General features: G+C 43.2%; 4 protein-coding genes across 6 annotated transcripts; 3 read left to right on the forward strand and 1 right to left on the reverse strand.

Moving 5' to 3' along the window:
- Window positions 1-2,444: 2,444 nt before the first annotated feature.
- Window positions 2,445-7,944, forward strand: pla2g1b (phospholipase A2, group IB (pancreas)). The gene is made up of 4 exons (XM_085179637.1): window positions 2,445-2,611; window positions 2,763-2,904; window positions 7,515-7,648; window positions 7,769-7,944. Exons 1-4 carry the CDS (start codon window positions 2,563-2,565, stop codon window positions 7,885-7,887), a joined length of 444 nt encoding a protein of 147 aa, XP_085035763.1. The 5' UTR covers window positions 2,445-2,562; the 3' UTR covers window positions 7,888-7,944.
- On the reverse strand, window positions 7,945-10,504 carry LOC146507409 (hepatic lectin-like). Of its 2 annotated transcripts, XM_085179634.1 has the most exons (7): window positions 9,616-10,504; window positions 9,201-9,286; window positions 9,049-9,132; window positions 8,848-8,934; window positions 8,608-8,747; window positions 8,403-8,518; window positions 7,945-8,281 (listed from the first exon to the last, which is right to left on the reverse strand). In XM_085179634.1, the coding sequence occupies exons 2-7, from the start codon at window positions 9,268-9,270 to the stop codon at window positions 8,137-8,139; spliced, it is 642 nt and encodes a 213-aa protein (XP_085035760.1). In that variant the 5' UTR covers window positions 9,271-9,286; window positions 9,616-10,504; the 3' UTR covers window positions 7,945-8,136. The 2 variants fall into 2 exon arrangements, with proteins under 2 accessions (XP_085035760.1, XP_085035761.1); XM_085179635.1 differs by lacking the exon at window positions 9,616-10,504 and having other exon boundaries at window positions 9,049-9,164; window positions 9,201-9,591.
- A 587-nt stretch (window positions 10,505-11,091) lies between these two features.
- Window positions 11,092-12,650, forward strand: cox6a1 (cytochrome c oxidase subunit 6A1). The gene is made up of 3 exons (XM_085179636.1): window positions 11,092-11,245; window positions 12,126-12,268; window positions 12,355-12,650. The coding sequence occupies exons 1-3, from the start codon at window positions 11,107-11,109 to the stop codon at window positions 12,439-12,441; spliced, it is 369 nt and encodes a 122-aa protein (XP_085035762.1). The 5' UTR covers window positions 11,092-11,106; the 3' UTR covers window positions 12,442-12,650.
- A 118-nt stretch (window positions 12,651-12,768) lies between these two features.
- LOC146507411 (uncharacterized) lies at window positions 12,769-16,553 on the forward strand. 2 transcript variants are annotated; one of them, XM_085179632.1, is made up of 7 exons: window positions 12,769-13,951; window positions 14,096-14,270; window positions 14,379-14,449; window positions 14,723-14,896; window positions 14,970-15,067; window positions 15,149-15,220; window positions 15,308-16,553. In XM_085179632.1, exons 1-7 carry the CDS (start codon window positions 13,936-13,938, stop codon window positions 15,449-15,451), a joined length of 750 nt encoding a protein of 249 aa, XP_085035758.1. In that variant the 5' UTR covers window positions 12,769-13,935; the 3' UTR covers window positions 15,452-16,553. The 2 variants fall into 2 exon arrangements, with proteins under 2 accessions (XP_085035758.1, XP_085035757.1); XM_085179631.1 differs by having other exon boundaries at window positions 15,149-16,553.
- The last annotated feature ends 870 nt before the right edge of the window (window positions 16,554-17,423 follow it).

Raw genomic sequence — 17,423 nt, forward strand, 5'->3', positions numbered from 1 at the left:
AGCCTCACAGCTGTGTAAACAGCCAGCACTTACCACAGTTCCCACAACTTTCCACGGCACATTTCTGACGTGTGGTGTTCTATATGTGTATCTCATGGTGTTGTCACAAAAGGAGACCTTTACAGCACAAAAAATAAAGTGATGCATATTAAAGTACGGCTGACAAAATTACAGTTGGAGCTTTAAAAACTGAGAGATCAGTATCAGTGCCAGTATCAGAGTCACATAGAAACCTCTCCTCTAGGACTGCTGATCCAGATGACCTTCCAGATGCCTCAGGTCATCTGGATCCGGTCTTTTATCAGTTCCCAGAGTCAGAACCAGACACGGAGAAGCCGCATTCAGCTTTTATGCTCCTTATATCTGGAACAAACTCCCAGAAAGCCTCAGATCAGCTGAAACACTCAGTTTATTTAAATAAAGCACTTAAGCTTAAATTTCAAAACTTACATTTTAACTACTGATTTTATCTGTTTTGATTTTATCTGTTTTGATTTTATCTGTTTTGATTTTATATACTGTTTTGTTTGTTTGTAAATTAGTTAGTTTGTTTTAATCAATTTTAAATCGTGCTTTTTATTTGTTTTTGTTTCTAATGTCTCTGTAAAGCACTTTGAATCACCTTGTTGTTGAATTGTGCTATACAAATAAACTTGCCTTGCTGACAAACCACAAAGACGACATCTATGACAAAAACAAATGTTCTCACGTGGATCTCTGCAGGTCACATGAGTTTATTTTAATTAGACTCGATTTTATTCCCTCTACTGTGCAGTTTACATTTGTCAATCTGATATCTACTCAGGTATTGCCAAAAGCATTTGCTCGTTTGCTTTCACACGTATGTGCACTTGAGTGACATCCCACAGGGTTTAATATGATGTCGGCCCACCCTGTGCAGCTATAACAACTCTTCTGTGAAGGTTTCCACGAAGTTTAGGAGTGTATTTAAAGGTCAGCAAATATTTGTGGAAACCTGACATAAGTAACATGCCAGAACCTCAATTCAGCATCAAGATAATCCCCCAAAGCTTCTCTTAATCTGCTTGAATTATTTTCTATAAATTCATTCTTCCTGCACTGTGCTACTGCTGCACAGCAACTATTGTAAGTGACCACAGGGAGGCAGTATAACAATCCTAACCCTAACTTTTTTGAAATTCCCCAAATGTCCAAGAAATAACATCCCTCTACTCTTTAAAGATTTTTTAATCAACATCTTTGACATCTTGGAAATCTTGAAAACATTCTGGAGACATTACATGCTAAAATGTGACTGTAGTGTAGCTCTTATTTGATTCAGTGAGCAATGACTGGTACTCCAGGCCAGGAGGAGGCTTTAGCACACCTGCTGGTGACTGTGACAGGCAACACAGCTGAGCCTATTTAGGCTGTCTGTGTCCGTGCTGTGACCATAACTGCTGCTTTGCTTCACAAAGACACAAAGAGTGGATCAAAGAAGACACAAAAATGATCTCTGGGAGACTCACAAAAAGCAGCAGTCTTAAAAGCATCATTAATAAAGAGTCCATGACAGTTAAGTTACACCAGGATACAATCGTTCAACAGGACCGTTACTCTGTTGCACCAGTAAAACATCTGTATTCACTCATAGATACTTTGAGATATGTGGCCTTCTGTGTTTTCATGTTATTCTCTCTTATTTTGAACGAAACTGCTGCATGTATACTAAAGCTACAAATACTTGAGTGTTTCTCTGAGCAGAAGCAATAAAAAGACAACAAGCATTTCCATTTCCTGTCTCCAACATGACTCCTAAAAAGACAGCATTTATCTTCTCATGGACTCCACTAGTTAACCTATTATGGTCTCCATAACTCAACACGAGTTGAGTCATTCTTAGCCTAATTTCCTGGCAATGTATGATACTAGAAGTGATGTGGTAGCAGTGACTGCTGTACACGGTGTAACAGCAACAGAAGGATAATTACAAATCACACACTAAGAAGGAGGAAGGGTGAATTAAGCCCTTATCAATACTGCACCAATACCTTACTAATATCCTACTAATGCTTAACAGTCTGACATTGTTATAAAGTTACCCAATTACCCTATTTGGGCTTTTTTTTTTTTTTTTTTTTAAATTTTCCTGAATAACATGGTCTATAATGTATTTCTACATTTTCTGCTTACTCTGTGCTCCCTTGGGTTTGGGTTACCTGGAGTCAAATTAAAACTTGAACATGCACCTGTGTAAATAGCTAACATTTGGCACGGCTCTCATGACCTTCAGTTGCACTTTGCTTGTGTTCGGTGTGCATATAAGATCAAAGGAAATCAAACTTTACACAACAGGAAAAAAAAAATCAACCAAATATAAAAAGCATTAATGTATTTGTGCTTGCTCGTATGTGCATGTGATTGTGTATGCACCTATTGCTTATTTACAATACCTGTGGATCCATATACGTTGTATAAGGTATTAAATAAGAGACTGGATGAGTCCCAGCAACTGGTCAAAGCAGGACCACCTCTCAGTTGGACGGTCAATATAAAGCAACAGCTTTACGCCAAAGATCATCGAGACACTTCTCCAGTAAAATGCATCTGAGTCACTCTCTGCTCGTTGTGCTCGTCGGCCTCCCAGCTCGTAAGTTTAAAAGTATTTGTCATGACAGCTCTCTTTCAGTGAAACTGATATCAGGAAATCTCCCAAGAGTCTTGAGTTTTGGTTTTGCCTGATGCAATGCCAGACAGTTCTGGGATGTGAACCTGCTACATGTCTCTGTTGGGCCTCGTAGTGCTGGGTTATCGAGCTCTGTGGCAGTTCAGGTCCATGATCCTGTGCACGGTACCCGATAGCTGGCCAGCGCTGGACTACGCTGATTACGGCTGCTACTGCGGGCTGGGAGGCTCTGGCACACCTGTTGATGAGCTTGACAGGTAAGACCGCTGGAGTCGTGCTGCTCATGCTGCCTGCCGTGTTCTGTCCCCCAGTGAGATATCCACCTCTGAGTGTCCCACAGTCACTGCGAGTTATACGGTGTGTCGCACAAAGTATTTAAACAAACTCAGCAGGAATAGTAAATAGTTTATGTAATCCAAGTGGACGCTTCTCACGAAATGTATCAAAAAAATGTCATTAAACCCAAGAGTGTTTTTCTGTAGTGTTAATGAGGAGATTTCCCACAAACTGCACAACTGCATGATTATTACTTAGCTGAACACAGGCTGGAAATCTTTATTCACTCTAATCTTGGTCATGACAGACACGAGTTAAACTTGTCTCAGCCACACAAACAGTAGAAACTAGGGATGCACTGATACCGATACTGGTATCGGGTATTGGGACCGATACTGTAAAATGTGGTATCGGTTAACTCGTAAAAGTTAACCGATACCATGAACCGATACTAACTTATTTCATTAATCAGAGGGTGGCTTGTCATTTCTGTTGTAGTTTTTTAGATTGGCCACTAGGGGGACATCCCGCGCTAAACAGGCACAGGGTTAGGCGAGTGAGACTGGCAGCTCCAGATAAAAAAGAGAAACTGGAGGCTGCTGTAGCTAGGCTAAACAAAATGTCAGCAGTGTGGACCAGCCAACTTTAACTCAGGTTTTGGAAAAGCGATGAAAAATGTCAAGAGAAAATCCACGGACAGTTAAAATAACAGAGGCTCGACTCATTTTATTGCTCTGGATGACCAGCCAATGCCGGTCGTGGAAAACATAGGATTGAACCGTCTTCTCAGCATACTCGAGCTGCGATATGAAATTCCCAACCGCCCACACATCAGGGAGATAATGGTGCCAAAACTTTCTAAAGAGGTAAAGACAAGCAGTGTGTGCGATGTCAGTAACGGCACAGTGGACTGATGATCCACGGGCAGATGGGGAGTTCGTTCGTCAATGCCAAATACTTTCGTTATTTTGTTTGTTTGTTTACAATATGGACACTCTGCAACAATTTAAAAGTTTATTTTATTCTCAAACCTAATTTGTATTTATTTTATTCCAAACAGAAGTGTTTATTTATTATTCTGAAAGCTCGAGACAGTGCCAATAGTTCAGTGATATTTTGTTAAATTACAATGTGGAGACTCTGCAATAATTTAACAGAAGTGCTCATTTTTCACTTGAAATTTTTTTGTGGTGATTTTTTTATTAAGATTTTATTTTTTATCGGGAGAGAATAAAATAAAACCTGTCTTCCAATTCATTGCATTTGTGTGTGTGTGTGTGTGTGTGTGTGTGTGGTAGAAGTATCGGTTTTTATACTCGGTATCGGCAAGTACTCAGATCCAAGTATCGGTATCGTATCGGTTTGAAAAAATTGGTATTGTTGCATCCCTAGTAGAAACCACATGAGGACCACAAAACTACTTAATTCATTATTTGAACATTAACAGTCCCATGAGCCTTTGTGCTCACAGTAACTGTTTCCTCAGAAAAGCCATTCAGTTGTTTGTGTAAATTAAATCTATTGCATTAATGGAATTTACAGCGTTCAGTGAGAAGTGTTTCTTGTGCAACTTTGCTTTATTATCTCTTTTTGTTTTATTAATTAAAAGCTCATTAGATAAAATTGATTAGTGAATCACCCAAGGTGTTAAAAATGTCTCCATGGGGCTGGGAGGAGGTGCTGGCCGTCAGATTGGGGTCTGGGATGCGGGGCCTCCCTGCTACTGCAGATAAGGAGGTGGTCCGCTTGCCTCCACCCCAGAGAGAAGGGTTACATCTCCTGGGTCTAGGTGCTGCTTGCCCCTCTGGGGGCGGGGGTACCTGGACCTGGGATATAGAGTATGTTTGGGGAGTGCGACTGTCTGTGCCGTGTCTATTTGTGTCTGTCTACACGTTGGGTGAGTGCCGAGTAGTTGGTTGTGCATATGGGGTGGAAATGCACGTTTGTGTCCGTGTGCGCCTGTTCGTCTGTGTCTATATGTCAGGTTGGGTCTTAGACTCCGCCTCTCTGGGTACATCTCAGGCCCTCCAAAGTTCAGAGGCCTATCTCCCCTCACCACACTCCCTGCCGGTGGCTGATGCCCTCAGACGTTGGTGTGTTGGTGGTCCTTGTCGACTGGGGCTGGGCGCTCATGTATGTACCGGCTCACTCCTGGTGGCCGATTGGCGGGGCCCCTTCCGGGGGGTGGGATGCCCTCAAGCCTCTGGCCTCTGGGCCTGAAGCTCGGTCCTCTCTGGCACAGCTGGCTGCCGGCAGAGCCCGCGGGCACGCCACTGCAACCCCCTCTGGCCTCTGCTCCGTAGCTGCTGGGTGACCTCTCGTTTGGGGCTCTACTCAGCTCTTCCCAGGAGGGTGGCACGGTTCCCCCCCTTTTGGTGGTCCTCCTCGGGTCCTTGTACTCTGGGGCCTCTGGATATCTGGGGCCTGGATCTCCTCCATACCTGCTTCATACCCTGGGGGACGGGGCTATGGCTCCCCACACTCCCTAGCAGATTGTTACATGGAGAAACCTTTGGAATACAAGCGTGCTGTGATCCACACAGGTGTGCACACAGGTGTACACAGACGCGGACTACACCTTTCTTGGCTGCTGCCTCAAAGCACATTGTGCGCTGTCTATCATGCGTGCTGCACAATATCGTTTAATATTTAGTATCTACTGTTATCTACTGCTAGCTAGTTTATTGTGATGGTGCTTTCTCTTCTGTTTTTTTTCTCCATACAGGTGATCCAGGTGTTTTGTTTGTTTTTCTTTCTTTCTTCTTTCTCAAGCGTTTCCCGATTGAACAACAGCGCCGTAAAATAAGAATAACGCCTAATTACAGACTTAATAATATTGATTTAGCAATGTGTCACGTGAAGATTCATCAGCCAGATTAAGTGTTTACTGACAATTGACAGTGATAGCGGACATCATCATCACTATTCCAGTCAATCCTCTCCTCACAGACAAGCATAAACACACTCGACTATCACTAAATCAAATTTAACACACGTTTGTAATGACGCCAGTTCATTTTATAATGGGGTTCATTCGCTTGGTCAGCAGGTGGCAGTATCCTCGTACACTGGGGAGTAAACTGCCATTAAAAGAACAGAAGAAGAAGAAAACATCTGCACATGCGCGGTACGGATCGGGTAGACCCGATTTGTACGGTCCGACTTTGCACATGCGCAGTAAGGATCGGGGAGTCCCGATCCGTAACTATCTTTTTATTTTTCGTTTTTGTCTACATTGTACTGAAATGCTTCATTATTGCAAACATTTTAAGATATACTCATTATTCTTAACATTTTAACAGATACTCTGACCTGTAACTATCGTAAAACGCTACGACCGGAAGTAGACACCTTTCGCGCATGCGGGGTACCGATCGGGTTTCCGGTACGGATCGGGTAGTGACAGTCACTACCCGATCTGTACCGGAAACCCGATCGGTACCCCGCATGCGCAAATCTTACGTCACTTCCTCTCTTTGCCAACATTACGACATTCAATATATTTGAATGATAAGGTTAGCGCCCAGTTAGCTCCTAGCATTTCTCAACAGCTCTGCCTCCTTTTCGACTGCCCGGGACATTTAAACAATGGATAATCTGTATACAAACAAATTCATGCTTTTCTCCTCAACAGAGAGCGTTCCCCGATTGAACAACAGCGCCGTAAAATAAGAAGAATGGCGCCTTATTACAGACTTAATAATATTGATTTAGCAATGTGTCACGTGAAGATTCATCAGCCAGATTAAGTGTTTACTGACAATTGACAGTGATAGCGGACATCATCATCACTATTCCAGTCAATCCTCTCAACACAGACAAGCATAAACATACTCGACTATCACTAAATCAAATTTAACACACGTTTGTAATGACGCCAATTCAGTTTACAATGGGGTTCATTCGCTCGGTCAGCAGGTGGCAGTATCCTCGTACACTGGGGAGTAAACTGCCATTAAACCAACAGAAGAAGAAGAAAACATCTGCACATGCGCGGTACGGATCGGGTAGACCCGATTTGTACGGTCCGACTTTGCACATGTGCAGTAAGGATCGGGGAGTCCCGATCCGTAACTATCTTTTTATTTTTCGTTTTTGTCTACATTGTACTGAAATGCTTCATTATTGCAAACATTTTAAGATATACTTATTATTCTTAACATCTTAACTGATACGCTGACCCATAACTATCGTAAAACGCTACGACCGGAAGTAGACACCTTTCGCGCATGCGGGGTACCGATCGGGTTTCCGGTACGGATCGGGTAGTGACAGCGACAGGCCGCATTTCGAGCAACCTTCGAATTGGGACAGCCTTCGTCGCGTCGCGGTGACGTAATCGGCCTTAAAATGCGGCCTTGAGGCTGCAGACCCTGAATTGGGACACAGCCAAGTTCTCCAGAGGCCTGGGAATGAACTAATCATTTGATTCAGGTGTGCTGACCCAGGGTGATATCTAAAACCTGCAGGACACTGGCACTTGAGGCCTGGAGTTGCCTACCCCTGCTCTAAGGAAAGTGTTAGCAGCAGTCCTTTAGTAAATTTAAAAGGGTTGCTTTAATGGTCTGATTGTGTCATGTGTTTGTTGTAGGTGCTGTCAGGTCCACGACCAGTGCTACAATGATGCCATGCAGCACGATGACTGCTGGGCCATCCTGGACAACCCCTACACTGAAATATACAGCTACAACTGTGACAAGGCCAGCAAAACTGTCACCTGCCTGGGTGAGTGTTAACAGCAGCAGCAGTGTACTATCAATCAACCTCGTCCACAGCTAGTAGTTAGATTTTCTCTTACTGTGTACAGCAAACACTCAACCGTCTTCTCTGCCTTTCCCCTCGTAGATGACAACGATCCGTGTGAGAAATTTATCTGCGAGTGTGACAGGAATGCAGCCATGTGCTTCGGTGAGGCTGATTACAGCGAGGAAAATGCTGACGTCCCGAGTGACCGCTGCCAGTGAGCTGAAGAGGGCATCATCATTTGAAAAAATAAAACATCAGTAAACGAATAGAAGTGCTATTGTTTCCATAGATATTTATTTATTGTCCAAGAAAAGACTCAAAGACATACATGCACGTTTCATCTATTTCTGTGACACATCAGCATCAGTAACATCTTTCCCATCATTCTGACTCCTGCCTGCCATGCAGGGTCTGCCTTGCTGGCGATGGAGGGGCGGGGTTGTCATCTCAGGGAGTTCCCCTGTTCCTCATGCCCTTTTCTCACAGATGTAGCGGTTCGTGACGTTACAGTGGGCATCATTCCACAACCTGCGTTCACATGTTTTAGGCGGATGAAGCTGCCCGCAGTCCTCTCCATTGTCCCAGTCGTCCGGCTGACCTTCATCCCAGAAACTGAACACAATTAGAAGAGGGAGGAGAAATAATGATGCCACACGCAGCGATGACTTCCTTCTGCCTCGATTTGTTCCTCCCACTCATCCGTCTTTACATTTCGTTTTTACATTTCTCTTACGTTGGGGTTGACCTGTAGTCAGTTCCGTCCACCCAGCTCCACTGTCCCTCGTGATGTCGTTCCACGAGTCCGATCCAATAGGAATACTTGATTGGAACAATTCTGGAAATGTAGTCCTAGAAGTGATTAAAAAACCTTTTGTTTAAAACTATGTGTGCTTCTTAATTGGCACGTTCACAGCAAGCTGATGTGATAAGGAGCTCACCAATTCCTCCGCAGTGTTCAGAACCAGCAGGTGTCCTCCGTGTGCTTTGCACTGCTCCTCTGCTTTGCTCCAGGTTATACTGGTGATGGATACCAGGTAACAGCTACTCTGGTATGACACCCAGCCTTCGCTGCATGTTCCTATTATGATGTGGAAAACCACAAAACGACAAGATTGCGAAGAGGACTAAAAGGTTTATGTGTGAACATATTCAAACCAGATATCATTTTGTTTTTTAACCTGAACTGAGAGCTGATGTTGTTCCTCCATGGTTCGTTTTCCCAAGATACTGTTTGAGATCTGTGATTTCCCTGCTTAACTGTGAAACTTTAAGATAAAGGAACGATAGAAAGAAAAAGGTTAGAGACCTATACAGTTATATAATAATATACGAATGAACCAGCTTTACTTGACCGTGGTCACTGTGGACTATAGTCGTACATTTGATCCCGGTTACCAGCAGCAGAATCAACAACAGCAGCACCAGCAGCCCGTAGAGCACAAAAATCACAATCCTCTTCATACCTACAAACAGGAACCAACCAAATCACAGGAAACTACTTGATTAAAATGAAGTGACATGAAAATGTTACCTGTCTTTGTGGCGCTTTCATGGACAGAGCTTCTATCCAAAGATCCAACCTGGTGATACTGAAGCTCCATTGCTGAAAGAAATCAGCTGATGCAAATGTGTGCATAAGTACTTAAAGCGCAGTTACCAGGATTCAGTCTAGAGACATGATCAGACTACAAGAGGTTAACCAAATGGTTCTTGTTTGTTTTTAGGCCTCGTATTATGTTAACTATTAATGGTTCAATAAATAGACGCTGGTCTTTTAATAGTCTAAAAGCAAACACTTTCAAAGGTGTACAGCTAAAATTTGAGCTATTGTAAATTTAAATTATGTAAATACTTGTTGTATTTATTGATATTTAGATGATTACGTTTATAACCCCCTGTGTCATGCACTAGTCTAAGGCTGCAAAGCCGTAAAACTTATCACTCACCTTGATCAGCCAGAGTATCTGCGTATCTGGACTCTGACCATGCAAACCCCACAAAATCCTCCCCTGTTTAAAGAGAAACACATTCCAGGCACAGGAGACATTTATAATGTGTTATAGTTATTTAAGGTTTATGAATCATTCTCTTGGGGTGAAGTTGAGAGAATTTAGGGGCTGTAAGTCCAAAAAAACTAGCTACAGTGGTGTTGGGGATCTAGTCAAATTTGAGTGAATTATAAACACAGAAAAGTACAATCAGATTTTGATCCACCATGTGGAAAGGATCCCAAACATTACTGGAGCAGCGTGGCAGACAATCATTCCTAGAAACTACTTAAAGAAATTAGAAGAAAGCTTGCTTAAGACAGTTCAGGCTGTGCTGAAGAATAGAGGTGACTTTCAGGATCATTAGAAATATTTTTCCCTCCATATAAACTGTATTGCATGCTACATAAATTGCTGCACATAGGCTGCTGGGGGATTCCCATGATGCATTGAGTTTTCCCTTTCCTTTCACCTTTCTCACTCACTATGTATTAACAGACCTCTCTGCATTGAATCATATCTGTTATTAATCTCTGTCTCTCTTCCACAGCATGTCTTTATCCTGTCTTCCTTCTCTCACCCCAACCAATCACAGCAGATGGCCCCGCCCCTCCCTGAGCCTGGTTCTGCTGGAGGTTTCTTCCTGTTAAAAGGGAGTTTTTCCTTCCCACTGTTGCCAAAGTGCTGCTCATAGGGGGTCATATGATTGTTGGGTTTTTCTCTGTATCTATGAAGCGCCTTGAGGCGACTGTTGTTGTGATTTGGCGCTATATAAATAAAATTGAATTGAATTGAATTTTGCATTCAATATACAATATACAGAAACTGAGGGGAGGCTGAACTAAATTAAATGTAACAATATTTTACAAAGTTACAAAATATGAGAAATACCTTTAATAAATACAAATAGAATAGAATAGAATTAAACTTTATTGTCATTGCACATGCACAGGTACAAGGCAACGAAATGCAGTTTGCATCCATCCAGAAGTGCTTTAGTGATATAGATATATTACAATATATATTAGCAATAATATAGATATGTAAGTATATTACAGAAATGGGTCTATTATGGTATGTTATAATGTACACGGTATGAAGTATGTTATGAATATTCTATAACTATAAGTATGTACAGGCTATGAACAGGATATAAATATGAAATAAAAAACTATACAGAAATGTGAACTATGCAAGTTATAAACAGTTGTAGGATTAAAAATTATCGTATGTACAGAATGATGAAATAGCCCAATTATAAATATTCAGGATATTATAGGGATTAAATATATACGAATGATACATATAGAAAACCTCACACCACATGAAATCAGAGAAAACAGATCACGGTTACAGCTGTATTGTTTTAATGTAAAATGCAGGCTGCAGTTCTCCATCTCACCGCTTGGTGACAGCAGAGCTCACAGTTGTCCGGCCTTTACGTCACGCATGTGTACAAACCTCTTCCGGTCTCTTCGTCAGCCAGAAAGGAAAATGGCGGCCTTTGGACGTTTCTCTCAAGTGTTGCTGAGGTCTTCTTTGACCCAAACCCGGCGTCAGCTCTCTGCCGGACACGGCGAGCAGTCAGGTAATTATAACACTTTATTTTACACCAGTGGTTGCATTTAATTTGTTTTGGCTTTAAGACGACCTGTTATGTTGGATCCAGTGACCTTGCTGAGCTAGCTAGCGTTAGCATTAGCAGTAGCAATGCATCCTTGAGAGGAGAGCACGTAGTCACTGCCCCCCGAAACTTGTGATTTTCTTGCATTTGTTGTTGTCTGTGTCTCACGGCAGCGCAGTCTGTCAGTTAACATGATTTAAAAGTGGAGCAGTGTGACGAACAGCATGTCTTACGAGCTAAAGTGCAACAAAAGATAGAAGGATAGTCATAATAGTCTGATAATCGTTATGACCGGCAGCTTGTAAAGGAAGTATTTATTTCAACACGAGAAAGGCAGACCAGTGTTAAGATAAAGAGAGGATAGGCGTTTTGAGCAGGAAGGAAAAGGACAGCTTTAAACTGAATTGACTTGAGTTGAATAATTGTGGAGATACAAGGAAGTTGAACTGTTCTTGTATAAATGCACAGTTAATTTTGCATTTCGCGTTGACAGTCTTTTAAAAGAGAGACTTTAAACCGTGTCTAACTATTCAGTAAGTGAGGTCATATCTTACAGAATCTTATCAAAAATCCTACAGCTGAAAGTAACAACATCCATCCAGTGGGGCCTTTTTATATGGTGTATTTTTGGACCAGATTTGAATGTAACCGTCTCTTAGTGAGTTAAACTGGTTGTATTTCTTGGATTTAGTTCTGGTCAAGGGCATGCTCTGTCGACTGTCTCAGGGGCATTCATATGATCTAACAGTGTCAGATGTCAGCACGTTGTTATCGTTTTACTTCTCTTTCGCTCTTCTTTCTATTGTTACTTGTTAGTTAAATAATTCTGATTTCTTATCCCCAGGTAAGACCTGGAAGATCCTCACCTTCGTGGTTGCCCTTCCAGGTGTTGGAGTTTGCATGTTGAACACATTCTTGAAGGAGCAGCACCACAGCCATGAGCAACCAGAGTTTGTCCCCTACGCCCATCTTCGCATTCGCAGCAAGGTCTGACTTCATGAGACTTGTAATTAAAAAAAAACAACATTATTTTTGACTTAATTATGTTTTTCTTATGCTTCCCCTCCCATTAGCGTTTCCCCTGGGGTGATGGCAACAAAAGTCTTTTCCACAACTCACATGCGAATCCTCTTCCTGATGGCTATGAGGGACATGAGTAAAACACAAACCTCCAGATGTCACAGATGGGATCAGTCCTCGTTAAGCAGTTGTTATTGGACCACACTCCTATTCACAGTTTACTCTTTCCTCTTTAATCGTTTTACCTCTGTGCTCTTAACACAGGGCACCTGAACCAATAGCTCCTTTGTTCTGGACCATTATACAAAATGTCTGACTTAACATAAATAAAGTAACTTCTATTACCTCACTTCATGTTTCTTGTATGTATCCATGCAGTTTGACCCATTTTATTTCCAGTTAGAAAATAACTAGAATTACCCAGTTGGGCTGTTGTTTGTTTACCCTGTACATGTCCCTGCTTTGGGTTTGCTCTGGCACTGGAAAACTGCACCTTGTCCTTTGCCCTGTAGGTGCTGTTACAGACTCTGAGGAGCCGCACGTCACTCATCCTGGCTGGGGAAAAGCTGGCGGTATTTTGCGACAATAACGTTGCCAGTGCAAAAAAGTGAAATAGAACAGCACAGTCTCAGTATGCTCCTCTACATTTTTACTCCCAAACCAGACCAGTCGGTATCCATGAAGCAGTCCTGTCACAGAGACGGCCTGTTCTGGCCAGATTTTAACCTGTTTTGTGAGAGGTTTGGATCTAATTTCTAATTACTAACAGCAGTTTTATTGAAAAGGCATACTATTTATTTACAGTTTGTAAATAATTATCATTCTTCGATATAAAGCTACTCTCATCAGCTGCCTTAGTCACGACAGGTAGCAGAGCATGTTGATTTCATGGTCACGTGAATCACTACACTATGCAGCCATCATTGTTTAATATAGTTTGTTTTTTCTTCTAGATCACACACAAAATCTTAATAGACCCTGTTCATAGCAGACACTGACAAGTCCTAATAGAGGAGCTTTCCCCCGTAAAAGCTTTGTGATGTCTTGCTGAGGGAGTGCCTGCAACTCCAGCGCTGAAGCAGCTCTTGTGTATTGTTCACTCCTGTCTTCCTCTGTTACACTCAGTAAAATCTGGGTCAGGCTTGTGCCCGTTCAGTCTGTGGCTCCGCCCCCCCCACAACCCCCAAAACCCGACATGACTCCTACGTTTTCCACAGGTCACCAGTGTCTACAAACCAGCTCTGTAAGCTTGTCCCGACCCAACAACCATTAACGTTATCAGTGATGATGTGATGATTCGCGCACGTGACTCGCTCTTTGTTACAGACTCCACCTCTTTCACGTGAACGCGCTTTAAGCCGAATTAGAAAATCCAGGGTTAAGAAAGCTCGCTGATAGACAGCTCAATGACGCCGTTTACCTTTGCCCGCGTCTGGTTTTTTCGAGGCTAACTGATGAAGGGACTCGTGCCGTAACTAACCGCGGCATCGATCAAGCTCGGCTTTACTCCGCCTCGCGACCGCGGGTTACGATTTGATTACTAAATCTAGCATTGAAACATCTCGGATAACTGCGCGTCCCCGCTCCTCCACGAAGGGAAGATCAGTCGAACGCAGAAACCCGGATCGAAATCCATGAACGCAGACGGAGGTGAGGAGACTTTGTGCAAGACCACATAAACTGTAACAAAACCCCCCAAAAACAATCAAAACCCACAACAATCATCACGTGGTTTTTGACTCTCACTCGTGTACATTTATAGTACATTTATATTTCTGTGTTGTTTTAAAACAGATTTTCAGATAATGAGGAAACAGGAGAGGGCGCATTTTTTCAGCTCCAAAGAGCAGGAGCTCATTCTGAAGTTGTATGAAGAGGAGAGAGAGATACTAACAGCTAAGTCCAACACCACCAGTGCCTCGAAACTCAGAGAGGAAGCCTGGCAGAGAATTGCTGATAAAATAAACGCGTAAGGACATTTATTCACTCGTGTGAGTGTGATTGACCTATATTCAAATGATTGAATATAGACCCCTGCAGTCTGTACTGACACATCTTTATTTTTCCTGCTTCACAGGGTCTCAGACAGTGGCTACAAACGGACATGGCAGCAAGTAAAAGTCAAACACAAGAACATTGTGCAAACAGGTGCAAACACTTTGTCTTAGTTTTGACTCAGCGAGTCAGCAGTTGCTTTGTAAAAGAGGTTTTTCTTTGTGGTTTTCTGCAAATTATTAAGTCTAAATCAATGAGTTTATGATCTTTGAGCTTATGAACTCTCCGCATTGTTAAAATGCTTTATGCACATACATGCACTAGCGTGACGGAGCTGTATGACATTCAGTGTTTCTCTTCCTGCACTGGCTCACAGTCGGTAAAGTCCAGGTGTGTTACGTACCTGTCAAATCTGTCCCTGTGCAGCAAAAAGGAAAAGGGTTGCAATGATGAGAAACGAGGGCGGCTCGGCGACCCCGTCTCTGAACTCGGGCGAGGACGACGTGCTGCATCACAAAGACAACGGGCTGAGGGTGGAGGTTCTCCCTGGAGGCGCCTGTATTGACCCGGCAGCTGTGTCTGACAGCTCTTTCATGAGCGGTAGGTGAAATTCACGAGCGTCCCTGCAAAAGTTTCCGCGTTGGCTTATTTAAATGTTGCTTCGCTGCTGCAGTGTCGGGCCACCCTGTCCTCCTGCTGCCCATAACAAAGACCGAACCCGAGAGCCTCAGCAGCGACGAGACGGACATTAGCGACACTCAGTTTGAGGGGGTGAGTACTGCTGCGCGTGCATCTCCTGCAGCTTTTGCCTGCGAGTACTTGGCGTGAAGACTGGATTGCTCTTTTTAACAGGACGTTCTCGGCGGCAGCTTGCAGGAGGGCGCCAACGCAGCTGGCGCTACAGCTGGTGGCAGAAGCGGAGAGGTGAGGTCCATTTGTCACAGCTGTCCTGCGCTAATGAGAAGAAACGAATGCAACAAGAGCGCATGTTTTGTGTCATCTGATTCACAGAAGCAGACAGAAAACCTCAGGTCTCTCTACTGCTCCTACCTCAAGAAGGAGATCGAGAACCGGGACCAGGAGATGGCTTACAGAGCACTTAAAATGAGGAAGCTGGAGAAAGAAATCTTATTACTTGACAAGCAGCTGATGTGATTGCAAGGAAAAAACAAAAGTACTTTTATCCTTTTATGTGGAAAAACAAGAATTTGTTGAAATGACATGTTGCCTTTTACCCCGGCACGCTCACAGAGGTGTGTTTAGGTTGTAGTCGGCTGCAGCTGTAGGCAGCATAATCTCTTACATGCTGGTCAAGGTTGTAATGATGCACGTCACTACCCCCTTTTTTTGCAATATTGCATCACACAACTTATGCAACGGTGCTGATGCTGCTGTACACCGATTCTCAGACCACGAGAGTGTTTAAAGCGCACTGATGGAAGGCAGCGTGGCTGCTCGAGGGTTCACAGTAGCACGTAAGTGGAGCCTGTGAGAGCACCATGTTCACTGTACTCTACCACAGCAGGTTTAAATGAACGAATGCAACAGCAGATGGCTTTGATGTCAGAAGAGATTTTTAGGACCTTTTATATGTATTTGTGACAACTGGTCCAAATCTTATGCTTAAAATTTTAAATTGAAATTCTCAAGCTCCTTCGAAAACGTCCTGAGGTCCAGGAAAGATGTGACGGAGAGTTCTTGCTGATCCACTTTTATTAACCTTCCTCTGAAGTCACATTAAGCAGATGCAGCTAATGTTCCACCAGAACCCTCGCTCTGTTTTGATTAGGGATGGGTACCGGTATCCGGTGCCGTGATGGCACCGGTTCTGACATAAACGGTAGTAACCAGACCGAAAAGCAGCGCACATTTCGGTGCTTTTTTTTTTCCTGAGCTGTGATACACTTTAGATTCTAGCCAATCATTTTACGTTTCCGAGGATAGTAGGCGGGTCCAGGTATGTACGTTCTTTTAGAGCAGAGCTACAGATTAAAAATGCCCAAGGCGAAGCGGTCAAAGTCTGGCTGTACTTCACAGCAAAAGATACAAACTCAGCAGCTGCAACAAGTGCTTTAAGGTGATACTGTGATGCTGTCAAAGGAGGTAACACCTCAAATCTGATGAAACACCTGGCGACGCATAGCGTTTTTTTTTAAAAGCCGAAAAATGCGCCGTATTTGATAGCTTGCTGCGAGACCTCACACCGAGCACATCTACTGCGGGTGTGGTGCCTGTTATCGACCCGGAGTTAGCAACATCCCCCAAAAACCCGAAGAGTAGAGTCCTGGCCCCTAGCCCTGCCAGTGTAGCAGAAATGATGAGGATGATGATGCAGCAGCAGCCGTTCTTCTCTGCGTGAGTAGCTTCATGTTGTTCGTGTGTAATTTACGTTGAGTAGGCTAACCACGTTATTACATTAATGCATGTAAGGTGAACTAGCAAACATCATCATAGCTACATGCGGCTGTCTTCTTGTTTGATGGCAGATACTCCCTTCACCCTGGACAAAAAGGCTAAAATGACCAAAGAAAAAGTGGAAAACAGTTAAACATGAGAGGTTTTTGGACAAAGTTTGTGTTTTTTCCATTGTTTAAGCTGCTTCCAGCCAAGAGTGATACCATATATGCCCCATAGCTGCAGAAAAGGCTAACATTGTTATCTTTTTACAAAAAAACAGCTGAACATGAGAGGTTTTTGGACCAATTTTGTGTTCTCCATTCTTTAAACACCGGTTTGAGCACCGTTTAAGCACCGGCACCGTTTCAAAAGTACCGGTTTGGCACCGGTATCGGATAAAACCTAAACGATACCCATCCCTAGTTTTGATGATTTTATTCCGGCCAGTTGTGGTTATTTATAGAGATACTTCATTAAACCACACAGTGTCTCACACAAGGAGACATCTTCATGACATGACAGATTTGTAACAGTTCATTTCCTTGCGGTCGCCTAAACGAAGCTCAGCGCGGGAGATTATGTGATGACTTGCGTCATTTCTCAGTCATGTTGGTTTTTTAACACAGGACGCTCCAGCCTATCCTCTGCTAAAGGATAGGAAGCATCTGAGCATCTTTAGTGTCCAAGGAATTTCACCAGCTCTGATCATGGCTGCCACGCAGATACATCT

This window comes from Neolamprologus multifasciatus, chromosome 12 (assembly GCF_963576455.1).
Source record: "Neolamprologus multifasciatus chromosome 12, fNeoMul1.2, whole genome shotgun sequence".
Taxonomy (NCBI): domain Eukaryota; kingdom Metazoa; phylum Chordata; class Actinopteri; order Cichliformes; family Cichlidae; genus Neolamprologus; species Neolamprologus multifasciatus.

Coding starts and splice junctions, on each gene's coding strand:
- cox6a1 (XM_085179636.1), top strand. CDS start 11,107: ATGTGTACAAACCTCTTCCGGTCTCTTCGTCAGCCAGAAAGGAAAATG. Junction 11,246..12,125: donor CGGACACGGCGAGCAGTCAG/GTAATTATAACA, acceptor TCTTATCCCCAG/GTAAGACCTGGAAGATCCTC. Junction 12,269..12,354: donor ATCTTCGCATTCGCAGCAAG/GTCTGACTTCAT, acceptor CCCTCCCATTAG/CGTTTCCCCTGGGGTGATGG.
- LOC146507411 (XM_085179631.1), top strand. Junction 14,450..14,722: donor CAAGAACATTGTGCAAACAG/GTGCAAACACTT, acceptor GTCCCTGTGCAG/CAAAAAGGAAAAGGGTTGCA. Junction 14,897..14,969: donor TGACAGCTCTTTCATGAGCG/GTAGGTGAAATT, acceptor TCGCTGCTGCAG/TGTCGGGCCACCCTGTCCTC.
- LOC146507409 (XM_085179634.1), bottom strand. CDS start 9,270: ATGGAGCTTCAGTATCACCAGGTTGGATCTTTGGATAGAAGCTCTGTC. Junction 8,519..8,607: donor TGAACACTGCGGAGGAATTG/GTGAGCTCCTTA, acceptor AATCACTTCTAG/GACTACATTTCCAGAATTGT. Junction 8,282..8,402: donor GACTACAGGTCAACCCCAAC/GTAAGAGAAATG, acceptor AATTGTGTTCAG/TTTCTGGGATGAAGGTCAGC.
- pla2g1b (XM_085179637.1), top strand. CDS start 2,563: ATGCATCTGAGTCACTCTCTGCTCGTTGTGCTCGTCGGCCTCCCAGCT. Junction 2,905..7,514: donor CCTGTTGATGAGCTTGACAG/GTAAGACCGCTG, acceptor TGTTTGTTGTAG/GTGCTGTCAGGTCCACGACC. Junction 7,649..7,768: donor CAAAACTGTCACCTGCCTGG/GTGAGTGTTAAC, acceptor TTCCCCTCGTAG/ATGACAACGATCCGTGTGAG.